At 39.0% G+C, this 20,433-nt stretch overlaps 1 protein-coding gene across 10 annotated transcripts in view; it reads left to right on the top strand.

The window, feature by feature from the left end:
• Positions 1-20,433, top strand: part of myo9b (myosin IXB) — a 254,759-nt gene that overhangs the window by 71,785 nt on the left and 162,541 nt on the right. For all 10 annotated transcript variants that reach the window (XM_030132067.1, XM_030132068.1, XM_030132066.1 and 7 more), the window contains exons 2-4: positions 15,972-16,192; positions 16,289-16,508; positions 16,798-17,307. In XM_030132067.1, coding sequence (XP_029987927.1) covers positions 16,035-16,192; positions 16,289-16,508; positions 16,798-17,307 — 888 coding nt within the window. In that variant the 5' untranslated portion in view covers positions 15,972-16,034. The remainder of the gene's footprint in view (positions 1-15,971; positions 16,193-16,288; positions 16,509-16,797; positions 17,308-20,433) is intronic.

The raw sequence follows: 20,433 nt of genomic DNA on the forward strand, positions 1-20,433 counted from the left end.
TAGTTCTCCCCATGATGGGAGATACTTTTATCCCTGACTCATGGGATTTATCAGGCATTTCCAATGACTCCGTAGAGGAATGTTGAGAGCCACTGTACAGAATCTCTGAATCCCACACACACAGCTGACATTATACCTTGCTTCCTTTGGTTCCACCTAGGGCTGCACGATTAATCGATTTTAAATCGAAATCGGATTTTTTAATTAGGACGATTTAAAAAAAAGGGAAATCGTAAAATCGATTTCATCTCTCTTGTGCCTGCGGGCCGTGCGCTTGCGGGCTCCCGTAGGCTCCTCCTCCTATCAGTGACAGCGGTCTGTCACAGAACTCCGTGCAATGGCCGGACTTTAAATGTGTTCATGAGCCCGCAGTACTTACAGCAATGTAAGCCGTGGCTTCACGCACGGATCCCGCAACTGAAATAGAACTGCATGCGGATCACTCATCTTCCGTTGTCCCGGATCCGTACCGTACTGTCTTCTTCCGATCCGGGTCCGGGTCTCGGGGTCATCAGCCTCAGCAGAGGAGCCCAGACAGCCCTGTGCCCACACACATCCACCCGCTCCAGGATAGAATCCCTCCAGTGTGTCCTGGGTCAGTCTATTCCACGCACGGATCCCTCAGTTTAAACAGAACCGCATGTGGATCACTTATATTAACCTGGTCCACGCACGCACGCACGACTGATGCCTGTCACTGACTTACATTGGTATCACTTCTGTGGGCCCAGATACCCAGGAAAAAATAAATAAATAAAATTTAAAAAAAAACAACAACAACAACACACATATATATATATATATAAAAAATTTAAATAATTAATTTAGTCCTCTTACTTGCTAAATTTTTCATTCACAAATGTAAGTTCTGTAACACAAAAACAAATATTATTTATTTTTTGAAAGATGTTGAACTTATTTAAAGCTGTTAGATAAATCTGGAAACAAAAAGGCTATAAAAAACATAAGTATTTGCTCTGATTTGGACATTGTATTATAGTGTATTCCCCCTGGCAAACTTATGTTATTTTCTTGTTGCATACATTGTTTGTATACTCTATTTCATTCAATAAAGATTTAATTAAGAAAAAATAAACTTCTGTGGGTTCATCACGTGATACCATCACAGATTTGAGGTCAGAGCAGTGCCTTGCATTGTGGGCTGCTCACGAAAACGACATGCTGACTTCTGTTGTCTTTTGTAGTTTTACCCAAAAATCTAAATCAAAATCGAAAATCGAGTTTTTAGAGGAAAAAATCGGGATTTTTTTTTTTTTGCCAAAATCGTGCAGCCCTAGTTCCACCTTTTATATATTTGTGTGTGTGATAAAGTGTCTCTCATTCTTCAATGAGAGACAGAAGTGAGAATGGAGAGTCAACATACTTGAGACGAGATTTCAGTTGAAATTCTGTGGCCCTGTGTGTGTCACTGGGTCATTCACTTCCTACCAGATCAGAGTTGGCCAGTGTTGTCTCAGCTCTTTTTACACAGTCTGTACACATGACAGTGAGTCAATGTGCATCAGTCATGGAAGATCTATTTGGATGAAAATGTACTGTTTGTAGCATAAATTAATATCCTATAACATTCAAGGCTTTCACAAATCTCCAAGTGAGATTATAAACATTACAGCAACTGGCCATATTAAGGCAAAATATTTCTTTTCCGTCTCAGCTAATTGGCACACAAGGCTTACTTTGGCTCCTTCTATTGCTTTGGCGTCTGGGTGGAGCTTGTTTCCATTTCTTTCTCTAAGGTGGGTGAAAGTGACAAGAGTAAGAGAGAGGGAGTAAGACCTGGTTGGCTTCTTTAACTCCTGTCAGTTTGTGTCAGACAACTCACTTTCCAACTGCCAATATCGGCTTCAGTTAACGGGTTACTTCTTACCATCTGGTTTTCAGTGTGGCACAGAGGGTTGTACTGTCCTTTTTTCTTCTGTATACACATGCAGTGCAGTCTTCACTGACTGTTGTAAATGTGTTCATTGTAGAGTTATGGAATATAAAATAATCTCCTGATGACTGTCCTGTACTACCCCTGCTGTAGAGGATTAGAAGCACTCTCAAAAAATGTAATACGAAAAAGCAAGTTTATTCCAGGCAGTAATTCTGCTGGTAGTTAAATGACTTAGGTTTTCAAAGGCTGATAGAATTAGCTTAGAACTAAACAAAAAATATGCGAAGATGATTAATTGGCCGATATCATTATTGCTTGAAAAAATGGAAATTTTTTTGGGAAATTGACTATTTGTGAAATAATTGCAACGTAGACAACAATTGAAATTAGGGCTGGTTAAAAAAATTGATTTTATCGATCTTACATCGGCTCCGTCTTGCAAGCCCCTGGGGAAGACGGGGCTTCTCGATCTCACAACGGTTCTGGTGCAGGAGGGAATAGGGATGGGAATCGTTAACTCTGCAAATTTTCCATGGGGATTTGAGGTGTCATAGTGCATACATTTATCATTCCTACATCATCCTACATTGTGTGATACCATGTACATGTCTGCAGAGTCCCGCAGTCATAAAAATTTTGCTTTGTGCAGACCTGTCTGCAGAGTCAAGTATGCCTGACTCCCGGACTTTATCTTCATCCTTAATTCACTGAACTCTTACTGCTGGAATCGGGTTTTTCTATTTGTTCCCCTTGGTTGTTTCTGTTAATAAATCTGTTTTTTCCCCTTTCACACCATACATTTGAGTCCTATCAATTCACACCCTAGACAGGAGACTGCAGTCAGTGACAGGAGAAGCAGCGTGAGTGAAACATCAGTTTCAGAGGTACCGGTATCAGATGCGGGACGGCAGTAACAGATGACTGACAGGAGGCTGAGCCAGGATCGGCCAATTATTTTAAACATTTATTGATATCATAATTTTATCACAATTAAACATTTTTGAGTTTCAAAACATGGTGGATTTCTATTACATTTTAGTTTGACACATGCTTATTAGGGACATTTTAAGATTACAAAAGAAAAGTGTAAAAATGCCTAATCATACAGTATAGCTTTAATCTGGAATGGAACATCAGACTGACAATTAAAGGCATTTGTAAAACAACTTATCACTCAAATTTTCAATTGCACAGTATTAAGGATGTAAACAATTAATTGACTAATGATTAATTGTTGATAAGAATTTGCTCGATTAAATTATTAATTGTCGATTAATTGCCCTTTTCCGCCTGTCCATACCTGTCCGAAGGCTGCCGGTTTGTCCGCGCTGCGACACCGTGGCTTGGATGGCTGGTCATTGAACCGGATCATGGCATTGACAAGTTACAATGTCTTTATGGACATGGTGGAGCCAAACACAGACCGACCCATCTGTTTGTGTGAGCGGTACACCCCCGAATAAATACAGGCACAAATACGGGGTCGGTATCGGAGCGATTTCCCTGGAGGTTGGTGTAGTCTACAGTCAGTGAAAAGTTTCACTTTCACTTCTGCGGGGGCACGGACTGCACTGTACCCCCATAGTATTAGAAGTAGAACAGAAAGTGACGCACGCACGCACGCGGTTACCAACCAACACGCACGCATCCTCTGGTTGTACTGTGCACGTGTGAGAACCCCCCCACACACACACACACGAAAGGCACGCGCATGCACCCGCACACCCACACACCGGCGAAAGGCACGCGCGTGCACCCACCCACATTACACACCGCCACATCAACAGATGAATACCACAGGAAACACTGACTGTATCCAAGTTGGTTCAATAAATCAGTCATTAAGGAATATGACATGGTTTTATCATGGAGTGTACAAACAATATTTGGCTTTTATTCTTATAGTATCTTATTTTATTCTTATAGTATTGTATTGAAGAAGAAATTCAGGTTCTCAGGAAAATCACTGCTTATTAATTAATCGTTAATCGATCGATAAGGGCAACCAACTAACGATTAATGAATTAATCGATAATTTGCATCCCTACTAGGGCTGGGTAAAAAAAATTGATCTTAGATCGATCTCATTTTAATTTTGCATAATTGATTAATAGTGGATGAGATCGATTTTTCAGAGCAGGACCGGGAGTATGTGGAACCGCAGGCGGCTCCGTCTTGCGAACCCCTGGGCAAGACTTGGTCTTGCTCGAGAAAAAGACACGGAAAAGACGCGGTGGGGAAACCCCCTCCGCTGGAGGTCCTCCGGCCTCAAACTCAAACCCTCAGTGTGAAGGAACTGGCCGTCCGGTGAGTGGCGGAAGCCGGTTTTCTTGGAATAATAACTTGGATCCATACTATCACCTATGGCTGAGTATGGAGTTAGAGGAAGAGTAGAGTGACAATGTCCGACTGCTGCACCCCCCCAACCAACACCCAGGAGTGCGCGCACCCCCCAGCCCCACTCCACTCCGATCTACAATCACGGAGTGCACCCCCCACCCCCCTGTGAGTAGACACCTCCAGCCATAAAACAGAATAAAGGTGACAAAGTCTGTTCTGACCCACTGTAAAACATGGCAATGTTTCTGTCCTGTTCATTATTTAAGAGCCCATTCAGCAATTTACTGCTGAAATGTCATATTTATTTCCTTTCTAATATCAATATTGATACCAGTATTGATGTGTTGCATGACTGCAGTACTCAATCAGGTTACAACTCAAAATTGTACTTTGGTATCACTAAATTACTCTGAATCAGTCAATTAATACTATTATACAGAACTTATTATACTATCATACAGAACCTTATGAGTCGAAATCGAATCGATTATGGAAATTGGCCATGATACCCAGCCCTAATCCCTACACAATATGCAAATTAGGGCTGCAATGACTAGTTAACAAGTTGATGGCAAAATTAGTCAATGAGTAATTTTGTTGTCAACAGGTAATTTGTGGCATCATGCACTTTTGTTTAAGGCAAGATACTACATGTGAATAGGGTAAAATTTTTATATAATAGATATCACCATGAAACTTTCTCAGTTGATTACTTTCAGAAGTATGAAGATTTGTATGTTTAATATTGCAAATTAAGCATTTTGTCATTAAATGGGCACGATTTTGTATATTTTCGGTCGATAGATCTGAATAAAGCCAGGTGCAAAATTATTTTTTTCATTTTGTTTACACCCCCAGTAAGCTAAACGCGGAAGTGTCAGAGTACATGTTAGAATCACGTTAGCAGAAAGCAGCTGTAGCCAATGAAATTTTGTCATTAGCATTAAATCTTGTAGAAACCAATAACGACCCATAACGTAATAATGGCCGATAGCATAATAAATTTGCCATTTTTAAAATGAAATAGGCCAATAACTAGGGGTGGTAATCTTTTACTGTGTCTAAGATTTTACTATGTCTTAGACTACGTCTAAGACTAAGATTGTACATGGTATATGCAAGAATTTCAACCAGAGGAACTGTTCACCAAAGAAAATTGATCTCTGATTTCCTTTCAACGTGTGTGCTAGAGAGGAAGAAAGGAAGTTTGGACAACTGAAGAAAGTCAATGTCACACCACTGCCATCTAGTGGTTAATTATGGGAAATCAAAAAAACCTTAACCCTATAACATCAAACGTATCATATTTGATACATGAGTTTTGAAGCCCTCTACATGATCAGTGATTTTTTTTTTTCTTCAAAAACCTGATGTATACAATTAGATACATGCAATACATGAATAATCCACCAGGGGGGAGGAATTTGTTCACCAGAGCCCTTTCCAGTGACACTACAAGATTGTCATTAATGAGGAAGGAGGCACAGGTGGTTTTGAAGAAGAACTTTGCTAATTTTGAAAAGGTTAAGGTCAGAAAACATTAAATTTTTTAGTGAAACATCAATAGGAAGAGTTACTGAGTTGATGCAATGTGAAATTACTTAATATTTCATCATGTATGTTTTAGTAAAAAAGGTGTATCAAATTTGATATAGCAGGTATATGAGGTCATGTAACTCTAAATCAGTCAATGGTAATTTTATTGCATTTCATGCATTATATATCATCAAGCAACATACAGTCTTTTTATATTTTAAGTAAACTATATAAATGTTTAAATTGCATAATTTGGTACATTTAGTGCAAAAAATGTAGCCTAGATATGGGTGCGTCTATGACACGGTTTATTTTGGAATCGGTCACTTTTCCAGCTTTTTAGGCCCAAGAATAAAAGAGAAATGTAAACATATTTCCCCCAGGATGTATCTAATGATGATGTCAGATAAATGCAAAAAATCCCAAAATTAATGAATTTTTAATAAAATATCCGGACCCAAATTGGGACATGAAAAGCTACCTAGGTATCATATTTGATCTGAAAACATTTTATTTATTTATTTATTTATTTATTTGGTTTATTTGATAGGGACAGATACAAAAGACATAGACCAACTGTAACACAGCAATCCCATGCATGCATCATAGTGCTTATAGCAAAAGCTAATTTGCAGCACCGGTCCCTATGGCTGTAAATGGTCTTATATAGATTATAAATAAGGACACTGTGTTAAGTGTGTCAATCCTAGTGGTTTTTCTAATCCAGACACACACATTCTTCATGAATCTCAGTCTCATTCCAGGTTTCTTGTGTAACTGATCCTGTCCATTCGCGTTACATGCGGAAAGTACCCATTTAAACACGGGTAAATCATGAGTGATTTTGCAACAGTAGTCATTTTTATGAAACACTCTGCCTTGCATATTTACTTTGATTCCCAAAATGTACATGTAAGAAAATAAAAAGATATTCAAAAAATAGTAGCGCGTAATTTTCGTGTCCTTTTTACTGGGTGACATTTGGATTTTTGTATGTGCGCATCAAATAAAAATGTCTTTTATCTGAAAAATAATTTATTTTATCTCAGTAAATATTTATTTTTAAAATAGACCCAACGTGCTTCCAAACTTGCTTCAAAACATTAGTCTACATCTGGTTTGAATTTTTAGCCCCTCTGTCCTGCTTTTAGGTTCCAATTTCATAGAAGTACCCATATTCAACTTGCTGTATCATGATGACTGATGACTAGGTGAGTGTTGCCATAGTACCATTGCCAGTGACTTCCTTTTGCTTATTGATTTTCACTAAAAACTGACCAATTTAGAGAAAAAATACACAATAGCCTGTTTTTGTGTGTGCATGTGTGTTTTTAGATGGCAAAAAAAATACAGTGTTGAAGAAGCGTTGAAAATGATTATAATGATATAATCATAAGCTTGCATGTGTACAGTAACAAATGCTGAGTGTGTCTCTGTCTGAACAAGGACAGGAACTGTTTTCAGGTCTACCACCATGCAAAATAAAAAAGTTTGTGAACCTCAAAATTAGTAAAGACAACTGAAATGTTATGTCTTCCAGACTTCCACAGTGCCAGTTCCACTTGTGGATTTCTCATTGCTGCATGATAGTATCACTGGAAAATGTTCTTGTGTATGTTTGGAATTACGAATTTGTTAGATATCTTAATGTATATTTTCAATGTGTTCTTTATAGCAGCTTGAAAGAACACATATTTAAGGAGTGAAGTAGCTCAAAATCTCAAAATTGACCATGGCATGAAAAATCTCATTTTGCCTGCCGTGTCTCGCCTTATGGAAAAATTCTTGCAACTCTTGAGTATTTAGTTGTTTATTTAACAAACTTTATTAGACACTGTAATTGTTATGCACAAAATGCACTTTTGTTTAAGGGAAAAAAGGTATTTTACTCCTAGTGGTGTCCCGATCTGGATTTTTTTGCTTCTGAGCCAATCTGATTTTTTTAGGATGAGTTTTGCCGATTCCGATCTGATACCAATCAAATAATTGGGCTGAATATGGAACAATTGGGCTGAATGTGGAACCTGAACTAAAACAAGAATGACACTTTTGACTCCTAATAACTTCAGTATAATTTTTGCATGTTCCGAATTCCTACTATGGAACAAATTAGAACCTTTGGTGGGCCGGTTTTGGTCTGTATGTTTGCCACTGCTGTAGCCAGTCTATAGACAGGTCTGTCCAGGGATTATATGGGAGTGTGTGCCATGCTTTACGTTAGTGATGCATGGATCAGTGGGTTGAGGCAGTTCAAAAGAATCTCAGTTTATTTGTGGGGCAGGTTGGGTCAGGTCAAATAATTCCACGAAAGCCCCGCGGGTCTGACTCACACATCACTACTGGACTTGAAAGTGAAAGTGAAAGTGAAACCTATAGACATTTTACTAATTCCTCTAAGCATCCCGCTGTTGTGCCATGCTTTTTCCCTACCTTTGGAAACTTTAATTTGAGGGAGCACGACTTGTTTAACCCCCTCCAACAGAATCGGGTCTGGATCAGCCCAATCTTGTGACTTAAATCCAATCCGATCCTCTAAAAAATGCCAGATCAGCAGCCAATACCGATCTGTAGATTGGATCGAGACACCCCTATTTACTACTGCTGCAATATTTGTTGAATATTGAATTGAATATTTGTTTTACAAACTTTTTTATTCATTTTTATTGTTGTGCCCTAAATGTTTTTGTTAAAGGAAAGAAAATGTATTTTAATGCTCCAATAAATAAGATAAATAGGAGCCATTATTCAAAGCCCTAGAAATGGTAGTCAGTATTACCCTGCCCTCAAGCAAACTCCCTGCGTGCACCTGTGCTATATGGAGGAATACAGCCGTCACATCAAAATTAGGAAAATATTGCTTTACAACATGTGCAGTACAGTGGAATCACTGTAACTTGCTTTAAACACTGATTGGGGTTGGGGAGGATGAGGCTGGAGTTCACCAGGGATGGGTAGTTCCTCTACAAATGTCTGGTTTTTGCATCTTATTTGTTAATGCTTCCTCGTGCCCACTGTAAGCTGCTAAGGAATCCCTCATTACTCTCAGCTGTAGTCCTTTTCTGTGCTGTCTCACCGCAACCCCCAGTAAGGGCTCAGCCTCCGCAAAGCAGGCAACTCCACGTCTTATCTGTGGAATGTCGGGCATCTTTACAGAGGATCTCCTCGGGGAGGAAGCTGTATTATCTGAAAGACTCTATCTCTGATTGTCTCTGAGGACTTCTCTCTTTCTGTCTCTTTAGATGTTTACCTTTCTCTGCCAGTCTGTCCTTTTGGCTTTCTTCTCCTCTGTTGCTTTGTTTCTGTCTTCCTTACCACACAGACAAGCACAATAGCATTTTCTGACCCACAGATGAAATGCTTTCTACCTTCCACACACGAACAGAGAGCAGCTCAGAAGTTAAACTGGTAGATTTAAACCAGACAGCCCATGATGGAGCATAATGATGATGCTGTCGCATATGGTCTCTGCAGCTCTGCACGCCTTGCATTTTACTGCCATGCATGTTTTTGGGACTGGGGTCAGCTTGCCTGGCAAACGCACAAGCCTTTCAAGCAGCTCTATTTTTCCTCTAAGTCTTATATGGGACCTAAATGATCCCAGAGTTGGCTTCTGTTAAGATATCTTTGTCTCAGATTTTACAGTCGGTTGGTACAGTCATAGAACAGCATGTGATGATCGGTTTGCCTCTTCATGGATTAAGTTACACATATGTATTGTTTAACCAAAGCCGAGTGATAAAACAATATATCCCAAAAAATAGCAATATCTTGATGCATGTCTCTTTTTTATGTAGAATTTAAGTTGTTCACATTATCAGGACAAAATGTTTCAATGATTCATCTTTTAAAAATTTTATCAAAATAAAGAAAATGAACAAAATAAGATAATTAAATTAGATTATTGTCTATATATTTGTCTTAGGCTGTTTGTGTCATTGGATCTTTTACATAATTTTTTTCTCGTCTTTTACATTTCTAAGTAATTTTTATCATTTTAAAGCTGCGGGAGACTTTTGTCACCAATTTTTCATCAAATCTGTAAAACCCCAGTCATAGCCTAAATATCACGAACCCTTAAGTCTTTCCGTGATTACTCACCTGAATTGCTTCCCTCACGGTGAACAATTCTGAAGTGTACTCCACCATAAACAAACCATTTGTTGACAAACAGAGCTGGTAGGTAACTCGGGCATCTTCAGAATTTTGTCATGACATGAATTGTGGAAAGCGGAGCTCCAGCCGTTTCCGTGTTGTTTGTTGCAGCTATATGATATCATATGGTTGCACTGCCACTGCCAGGCAGCTGCGCAAACCTCTGCTTCGAAATTGTTCATGGTGAGGCAAGAGATTCAGGTGAGTAATCACAGAAAGACTTACGGATTCATGATACTTGGGCTATGACTCAGGTTTTACAGATCTGATGAAAAATTGGTGGCAAAAGTCTCCTGCGGCTTTAACAATTTTAGAGTAATTTAGTAATTTACATGACTCAGAGTAACTATGACGTTATTTTTGTCAAGTGACGTCTTGATACATCTTTGACATTTTCATTTTGTTAAATATCTGATATCACGTGTCTTCTTTTGTCTCTTATAAATGATTTAAAACCACAAGTAGCTGGTTTCCTCAATTTTCACTCAGATGTAATCATCATTAGTCTGAACATGAGCCAGAATTAACCTGCAAACTTGAAAGAGATCATTTTAACATTTATTGGCATAAATATCAATATCAAACATTTGTTATGATAGCATTTTTGGCCATATTGCATAGCCCTCTGTTAAAGAGTCCTTAAAGCTGCATATGACTTTCAGCACCAATTTTTCATCAAATCTGTAAAACCCGAGTCATAGCCTGAGTATCACGAATCCGTAAATCTTTCTGTGATTATGCACCTGAATCTCTTCCTTCACGGTGAACAATTCTGAAGTGTATTCCACCATTTGTTTACAAATGGATTATTTATAAATGCACTCGCATTATGGCCGCAGCGGCAACAAACACATAAATGGCTTCATTGCCTCTTGCTACTGCAGCTGCATGGAGCTCCGCTTCCCACAATGCACATCGCGACAATTTGGTAGTTGTCTGAAGATATATGATTGTATGTGATCCTTGAGTGCTAATTAAAATGAGTGATGGTTTTGTTGTTTTGTTTTGAGACAACCCGTAGGTATTTAGTGCAAATGTTTGGCATGCTCTTGCTGACCTTATATAAGAAGTATTTAATAAGTTAAATAAAGCCAAGTCTCCTATTTTAAAGAGGTGAAGAAACAAGACTTCACTTCCTTTTTCTGTCTAACATGGTTTCTCCAACATCATACTGACTTAGAATACTAACAGCAGAGCCTGTGCTATTCATTTCAGTGGATGAAGTCAACAGGATCAGATCAGGATCGACTATGATCTGATTCTTTTGCCCCATTGTCACCCCAGGAAATATTGGAATAATATATACAAGCCGTATATTTTCTGAAAATTCTGACTAAAAAATTACATTTATGAGACACAAATGAGAAAAAATGTTTGAGGCCTCTCTCTGTCTTTGCCATAAAGATTGACACTGTGACTCAATGACAACGTCTCAATCACCTACTGGTGGCTGACTTCAGTGAACCTCATAAAACCCACCCCATCCATATTATTCGATGAGACTTTAGACAGACAGGGGTGTCCAATCCTGTTCCTCGAGAGTTACTATCCTGCATGTTTTAGATGTAGCCTATCCCTTTTCCAACACACCTGATTCAAATGATAAGCCTATCATTAAGCTCTTGAGAAAGCCGATAATGACCGTCAGGTGTGCTGGAAGAGGGAACTGTGTAAAACATGCAGGATAGTAGCTCTTGAGGACCATCACTGGACACCCCTGTACTAAAATCTCTGAGCATATATCCAATGTATTTATCCCAAATGTGATCATAGACTTTTTAGGTAGTTTTCATGAGTCCAATTTGTGTTCACTGATCATTTTTGTGATTAGTTTGTTTTAATCAGTTATTTGATTTTCTCAAAAGGTATGATTAACGAACGTGAAGTCCAATTCTGCTCCCGAATCTATGTGATGTGTAGCTGCGAACCAGTCAGGTAGGCAGATGTGAAGTCGAAAATTACATTACTCAGGCTCCTCTATCTACTAGGATTGCCGGTATTCATTATATTTATTTTACTGATTAAAAGACCCTCTACTCGAATAGGTATTTCTAATTGCACACATTTAGACTTATAAATGTGAAGAAAAAGCAGTTATCAATGCTGAACATGTGCAATGCTAGGGCCTTAAAATATTTATAACGGCCTAAAACCAAGCTGTTAAAGGTCCTGTACAGAGAATTCATTTAAAGTAGATTGCAGCGACACCTTCGGCCGGAATCGGTGGTGTTTTTAGCGGACAAAGACTCCGCCTCCCATGAGCACTAGCGCCTACTGTCGTAAGGGCATAACTCTGGCCAAGGCGTTTTGAAGCTAATGACTGAAGAGTGGATCCTCTTTACACCTCAGCATTTCTCTTTTCCAGATACCAACCTGCAGAGTAGAAAGTGACGTTTGAAATGAGACAACAAGCAAACTTCATAAAATCCGTTTGTTGCGTAGTTTAGTAACTGGCATGAAAGCAAAAGTGAAACCAAATTTTGAAAGTCCGACTCCTGCTTCTATGTCTGTTTTACTCCAGAGCTCATAAGTATTACTAACAGACCGATTTTCTAAAACGTGTCCCAATAACATACATTTGCACTAGCTTTTCCACAAAGTAGACCTATTCAAGCATTTTCATAAATTACTTCATTTAACATCTTCATCATTCTGCATTAGCGGTTCAGCGCTAGCTGCTTCAGCCTTCTGCATTCACAGTGTTCTACTTTTATAATATAATTGTCTTGTTCCTGACGGACAGTTTAGTATCCAGGGCCCAGCATGAACATTAAACTCCATACAGAACCATTTCAGTCTCACCTTACAAAGCCCTTAGTTTGGGACTGAAACAATTCTCCAAATAAAACAGATTACCCACGTCATAGAGTTAGCCTTGCGGTTGACACAGAAGCGTTTACTAAGTGTTTGACTGAGCTACCAACAGCCATTATAGTCAAATACAATATTCCAATGCATATGAATAAAGAGCAGAAGTATTCTATGTCTATCTATCCTGTGTAGAGGGAAGAGGGCCAACTCCAGGTCTGTTTTCATTCCTTCTAACTCCCTTAGTTCTCTCCATTGGTTCAATTTAGAAGTTTACCAGTGTTTTAGTCTGTGTTCTATCACTCTCCTGTTTAGTGTTCTTTTTCTTTCTGCAGGTCCAGTTCCAGTGTCCACCATTACAACAAAATAAATCCAAGAGATCCCTTTCTTTAGGAAAAAGGACAGATCTTACTCCTCACTCATTCACCTTAAGTCTCACTACTAAACTCGCTGGTTTGTGTGGTGTTGTCATAGTGGCATAATTCTGCTGTAAATCAGTCCAGTCTTGTCTGACCTGACCAGGGAAACTGGAAATAGCATTTGGAAATAACCTATTCTGGTGCTGATAATCTCATTTTAAATTGCAGACTACGATCAGGCATATATCTAAAAATGAGACTTTTTTTAAGATCACACAGAAAGTCTGTACAGGACCTTTAAGTTGAGGGAAGAATTCAGAATACCATACTAGATGGAAATGCCAGCATCTTTGAAAGCTACAGGATCAAATGTGTAACAGATACTTTGACAAACCATGGAAAAGTTTGAAACAACATTACATGATTAACCCATAAAGACCTGGTGCTACTTTTATGGCAGTTCCCAAATGAAATTTTCTCTCTATTTAACCTTTTGTAAGTGATTTATCACCATTTATTATAATATTGTTCTCTGTATTTGCATTTTTTCTGTCAATCATGTATTTTCCTACATTTTATTTCCTATATTTTATTTAGATATTCATAAAAACTCAGAGTAAATTCATTGTTTTTATATCAAAACAGAGAAAACAAGAAAAAGAAATTTTTTCAGCTAAGATATCATTAACTGAACATAAACCCAGTGTGTCCATCCACTGTCATTGACCAACTCTGTGGGTTTTACTGGTGAATCAGTGTTGTAGAAGATGACAGTGTTTCCACATTCCCAACAGAGCCTCCCAGAATTTCCCAGAATTTGTATGATGCTGGCCAGCCTAATTTTGGGAATTCTATTCATAATCCTGAACAAACTTATTCATCATAGAGGAAAAATGTGTTGTTGGATTGATCTTAAAGGATGAATGTCAAAGAACGACATTATCAAGACAAACAGACTTTCTGAAAACTGGTGATTCTGGGAAATCTTAGCTACATTTATGTCATTGACCCTGGTAAAATTGGGTCAACTGACCAGCTCCATCCAATTTCTGAGAAGTCTCTACTACAGGCATCAACCTGAGCCAGTTCTGGGAAATCTATAATTATTCTATCTGAACCATCATGCAGTTCCACACCCTAGTTCAAGTATCTCAAGTATTATCATAATTTGTGCAATAATCAGTACCATTATACTGTTAAAAATGCCATTTACACCTACATTTATATACAATTTGAAGAAAATATAGTCATGCAGTAAAAAGAACTATTAAAAATAGAGCCAGTTCTATCCCAAAGCTAAAATTTTGTGCACAACATCTTGAAACATATATGAAGACATGGTAAACATTTCAGAATTTTCATTAACTGGCCACATGGTAATTTGGGTGCTCAAATAAAGAGTATTTTTCTGAAAAATTGAAATCGACCCATTTTGTTCATTACCTCACAGCAACACTTTTCATTGAAATGTAGTCTTTTTGTAGTATATTGTTGCATCTTGACCATAAGAATCCATGCAAAAACAAAAAAAAACAATAGGTCTCTACATTCATCCATTATGGCCCAGTGCAAGCCTGAAGAGAGAGGACATTTTGAAGAATTAGCCTTTTCGCTTGATTTCAAGGCTTCATGGACCAAACATGAAGGCACCTACAATTATTTCGATGCAAAATATGGTCTTGTCAGGGGGATTTCACCCCAGACAGTAATTTCAAAGGGCTGTATCTCCTAAACTATTACAGATATGACATTAAAATTTTGGATGTGTTCGTTTATCTGGTAGGTGAACAAGTGTGAATTTTTATCAGAATTTTCTGAGGGGGTCATTTGGGGACCATTGGTTGAATTGCCATGGAATGACCCTTAGGTGCTATCTGGAACCCAGCATTTTCACAAAGTTGGTGAAAGATTTAGGCACATGTATGAGTGTGTAATGCACAGTTTGACAGTCTTAGCAGAAGAAAATATCACACATTTTGTATTATGAAAATGTAGAATTTCAGATGATTATCACAATATCGTTGCACAAAAATTTGGAAAAGCTGGAACAGATGATGCATAAATAGCATCCAGATAGGTGAATTTACTTTTTGGCTCCCATGGTATCCTAAGCCATGGGAGGTGACTAAGCCTTGTAACAGTAGGGAAAACACATGTAATATAACAAATAAGTCTGATCATGTAGAGCTAATGACAATAATTTGATTATAGTTTATGTTCAGAATTAAATGAGCTACTGCATAAACTGAAAGTATGATTTCTCACCTGATCTCTGACTTGTTTGTCTACTGACCTGTATGTGAGTGGTTAACAGTACAGGTACAGATATACTAGTAGGGAGAAGAACATATTTTTAAGACAAATCACTGATTGCAAAGAAAGAAGCCAAGTCAGATAAATAGCTTGATGAGACAAAGGCTACATGAACAATTCTGTGCTTATTCAAAAGGCCTGGGTCTTATCTGTTTATCCATGTAGGCTTTTTTTGTCCATGCTGAGACACAGCTACAGTATGTTCCAGAGCTGCATCTTCAGAATATGAAATTCCAAGAATCAGATATCAAGATGTGCTTCCCATGTGGATTGGGAGTTTGTTTGGATTCTTAAGACTTGCTCCAAGCTGCAATACTGGACAGTTTTGGAAACTTTAGACACCTTTGAAAAACTGTAATATTTTATGTTGGAAACTGTTCACTGTCCAGGGATGTGCTTTGTTTGAGCGTTACAATTTCAAAGTGATAGTTTACATTGTAAACCTGCTTGGTCACCTACATATTGTGAACCAGTGTCTACATGCAAAATAACTTTGATCCATGGATATAACATTGGATGTATAAAAGTATAAAACGCCACTCCTCTACTTCTTAATCTGTCCACAGGTGTTGTCTGGTGAGCGGGACACAGTGTGTGCGGCATGCTGAGGCCACTCCCCCTGGCCCAGAATGAGTGTCAGAGATGGCGCTGCCACCACGGCAACGAATGCAGATGCAGAAGGGGGGGGAGGTGGGCCAGCTAGTGCTAACGATCTTGATGGCCGCTCTTATGTGCTCCAAATCTACCCAAGGATTGCTGCACAGTCCTCTGCCTGCTGCACTGTTAGGTCAGTGTGTTACAGTGTTACAATGGATGCAAATGCAGTGTTAGCCCTTTAAAAGTTGCTGATGTGGTTAACTGTTTTTTCTTTTTTACCAATCAGAGTGCAGAAGGATGCAACAGCTGCTACAGTGATCTTAGATGCTACCTTGGCTCTGGGGCTGGATCCTGGCCGCTCATATGTGCTCGCAGAGGTGAAGGAATCTGGAGGTGAAGAGTGGGTTCTGGAGGCCGCTGACCTGCCAGTGCAAAGGTTTCTGCTATGGCCTCGTAAAGCCCAGGAGCAGCACCCTCGCAGCCTGGGTTTCTATTTCTTATTACAGGTAGAGTACAAAGGGAGAACATGCTGCTCATGCTTCTGTCTGATTCTGAGTTTTCCCACAATCTGACTGTTGCATTCTGCTTCTTGCTTTCTCTTCCTCTTTGTTGCCATCATTACTGAGAAACAACACATTTGCAACATGTGTAGCTAACTTATTACGTATTGTTAATGTAACAGTATGTATGCAAAAAGTAGTGTCATTACAACACTTACAACATGGTGTGCTGTGTGTGAGCTTTGCATAGTTTGTTACTTTTTTAAGGCAGTTTTATTTATTTTGCCCAATTCAGGAGAGGAACAATGATGGTACCATCCATTATGTCCACCTACCGCCCTTGTCTAAGGAACAGCAGGCACAGCAGCTTGCCGCCAGGGGCTTCCTCCCCCCACCACAGGATGACTTTGCAGATCTCTGTAACCTCCCTGTCCTCGATGAGGACAGCATATTAAATAACCTGCGCACACGATTCCACAAGAGAAAGATCTACACCTATGCAGGCAGCATCCTCATTGCTATCAACCCCTTCAAGTTTCTGCCCATCTACAATCCCAAGTATGTCAAGATGTATGAGAACCACCAACTGGGCAAACTGGAGCCACATATCTTTGCTATAGCAGATGTGGCCTACTATGCCATGCTCAGGAAGAGGGTCAACCAGTGCATTGTCATCTCTGGGGAGAGTGGCTCAGGCAAGACCCAGAGCACCAACTTCCTAATCCACTGTCTGACAGCGCTCAGCCAAAAGGGCTATGCCAGCGGGGTGGAGAGGACCATACTGGGGGCGGGGCCAGTCCTGGAGGTAAGACGTCTTTATGTGTAACAGCATAGGGACAAAAAGACAGCAGCTGACTCTGAATGAATGCGTGTGTTATACAAATAAGAGGATCCACTCCTGGTCTTAGATACATAAGCAAGTGTCTGACTTTTAGATTGTGCCCTTGTACATGTCCAGTGTGTATTTGATGTTTGACTTTATTGGAGTGGATAACATTCCCATCAAAATGATTAGCAATATGTCAATTTTTCTTGATAACCACGCAAACAAACTCAAAATTCAGTTGCAAAAATCACCATTTTCCACAATAATTGCAGTATGATGTTTTCACTAAATCATGCCGCTCAGCAATAACTACACTCCTGTTAATGTTCAACATCTAACAGTTTATGAGCAGAAAAATATCAAAGCCCTGTACAAAGAAACAGCTGTATGGAATATTTTCTTGGAAGTAGGGGACCATAACAGTCTAAAGACGCTCTTTTATGCATGTATGTATGCTGCGTGCACAATTATAATGCAAGTGAGTATTTTGTAGGGGTGCAGTGGTACACGTCATACTGTCTTACCTCACCATACGCCCCTCACGGTTCAATACGAGCATGTACCGCAGTATAGCTCATTTGTCATTTTCAAATAGGGATGGGAATCGAGAACTGGTTCTTTTTGAGAACCGGTTCCCAGTAGCTCGATTCCTTGGAATCGTTTGCCTGCCTGCTTAACGATTCTGCTTATCGATTCCGCCTTCGTTGTGCATGCGCGATGACATCAGACGTACACTGCATTGTTTTGGTCAGAACGTAGCCAACATGGCGTTGAGGCAGAAACTGTCTAAAAAGATGACACCAGGTCCACTTACTTGGAACACCTACAAAGCTTCCATGTCTTCAAAAGGGTGGAATCCCTCCAATATCCTCAAACATTTGTCCACAGCATGTGAAATGAGCCTTGAGGCTCTCCATCAGCTCCTAGTTATGTTTTGGCACACAGCTGGGCTCCAGCTGTGCTCTGTGTTTGCACCGTACCGTACCATGAACCGTGACTCAAGAACCACAATACGTACCGAAATGTGGATAACCAATACCACTGCATCCCTAGTATTTTGACTATATCATTTTTGTGCATATTTTCCAACTCCAAGCTGTATAAACTTGAGTGCTCATTGGATTTGAACATATCAGGTGATGTGTGTAATGAGGGAGGGTGTGGCCTAAGGAGATAACCACCCTATATCAGGGTGTGCCTAATTATTAGTCAGATTCTTTTCCTCAGGCAAAATGGGCTGAAAAACAGATTTGACTGACTGAAAAGTCAAAAATTGTAAAATTAAAAAAAAAAAAAAAAAAAAAATCTATGAGGGATTCAACATGCTTGAAATTGCAAAGATATTGGGATGTGTTCACAAAACTATCTAACATTTTGTTGCAGAAAGTCAACAGGGTTGAAAGAAACATGTTGAGAAAAAAAGACGTAAATTAGGCTAACCGCCAAAAATTCATGAAAAATCAAGCATGGAACAGCACTAGGAACCCATTGTCCTCCAGTGCTGGGATATTCCAGAACTGTGACCTACCTGGAGTATCTAGAAGTACAAGGTGTTCAGTGCTTAGAGACATGGCCAAGGTAAGGAAGGCTGAAATCTGACCACCACTGAACAAGACACATAAGTTGAAACGTCAAGACTAGGCTAAGAAACATGACGGCAGATTTTTCAAAGTTTTTATGGACTGATGAGAGTTACTCTTGATGGACCAGATGGATGGGCCTGTGGCTGTATCAGTAATGGGCACAAAGCTGCACGTTGATTCAGATGCCAGCAAGATGGAGGTGGGGGTAGTTGGACCTTTTTTGGGTCGAAGATGGAACTCCTAGAACTCCCAGAACTACTGCCAGTTTTTAGAGGACACTTTCTTCAAGCAGTGGTACCGAAAAAAGACTGCACCTTTACAGAAGACCATGATTTTTATGCAGGACAATGCTCCATCACATGCATCAAAGTAATCTACTGCATGGCTTGACAAAACACATCAGCCCCTTCCTCACCTGACTTAAACCCTATTGAGAACTTGTGGGCTGTTCTTGAATGGGAGAGTTACTATGAAGAAAAAGAGTGCACCTCTCAGAACAGTGTCTGGGAGCCTGTGGTTGCTGCTACACAAAAAGTTGATTGTCAACACAGAAAGAAATTGACAGACTCCATGGATGGAAGGCTTGTGATGGTTAATGAAAAGAAGGGTGGCTATGTTGGTCACTGATTTTTTTATTTTTTGAAATGTTATAATGTTTATTTAGAAATTTTGAGTCGTTTCTTCATTATTTTCACTTTTAACAGATGAAAATAAACAAGTGAGATGGTACAATTTTTTCATTAGTTGCCTAATAATTCTGGGTACCAATATTTACCAAACAATTGTGCACACTGAGATATAATCTTAAGAAAGACAAAACCTCACTTTTACTTTCTTACATATTCAGGTTTGAGCTATAGTAACATTTTAGACTGAGCAAGAGCATTGTAGTTGTTACATAATTAAATGAATTGTCCAAAATACAACTTGCCTAATAATTGTGCACATTTTTTATTTATTATTTTTTGCAAGTATGGCTGTGAGTATGTTACAGTCCATTCAGTCACTGGCAAACAAACACAATACTAATATTTCTTCATATATGTTACATAATAAAACTTTAAAAGATGTTTAAAAGGGTCATCTTGACAAGTCATGCTGAGTTGCATACGAATGTATGTAACTCGGCATGACTTATCAAGAGCAGAGGACATGAAATACACAGTGATGTTTAGAGATTATTTTTATGACACAATGGTCTCCTTTGTGGCTATGAATAATTTAACATAGTATAGCAGTATCAGATGTCATGCAGTGATGGGAAAATAACTTTCCAGGCTGTGATCTGTGTATAGCCGAGCTCATAGAACATACAGTATTGTAGTCTGTTTATGGGGTAAAAAAAAAAAAGAAATGGCCGTGATCTTACCTAGAATGAAGAAATGAAAAAGAGGACAGGAAGTTCCCCTATTAACCTTTCAGGCTCCATGTGTTTAAATGCAGTTTGCACTTCATCTCAATAAGGTTGTTTGTTGGTTTTCAAGTTGCTTTTGAGGAAGCACTGATGTTTGTGATTAGTGTG

Source organism: Sphaeramia orbicularis, chromosome 4 (assembly GCF_902148855.1).
Source record: "Sphaeramia orbicularis chromosome 4, fSphaOr1.1, whole genome shotgun sequence".
Taxonomy (NCBI): domain Eukaryota; kingdom Metazoa; phylum Chordata; class Actinopteri; order Kurtiformes; family Apogonidae; genus Sphaeramia; species Sphaeramia orbicularis.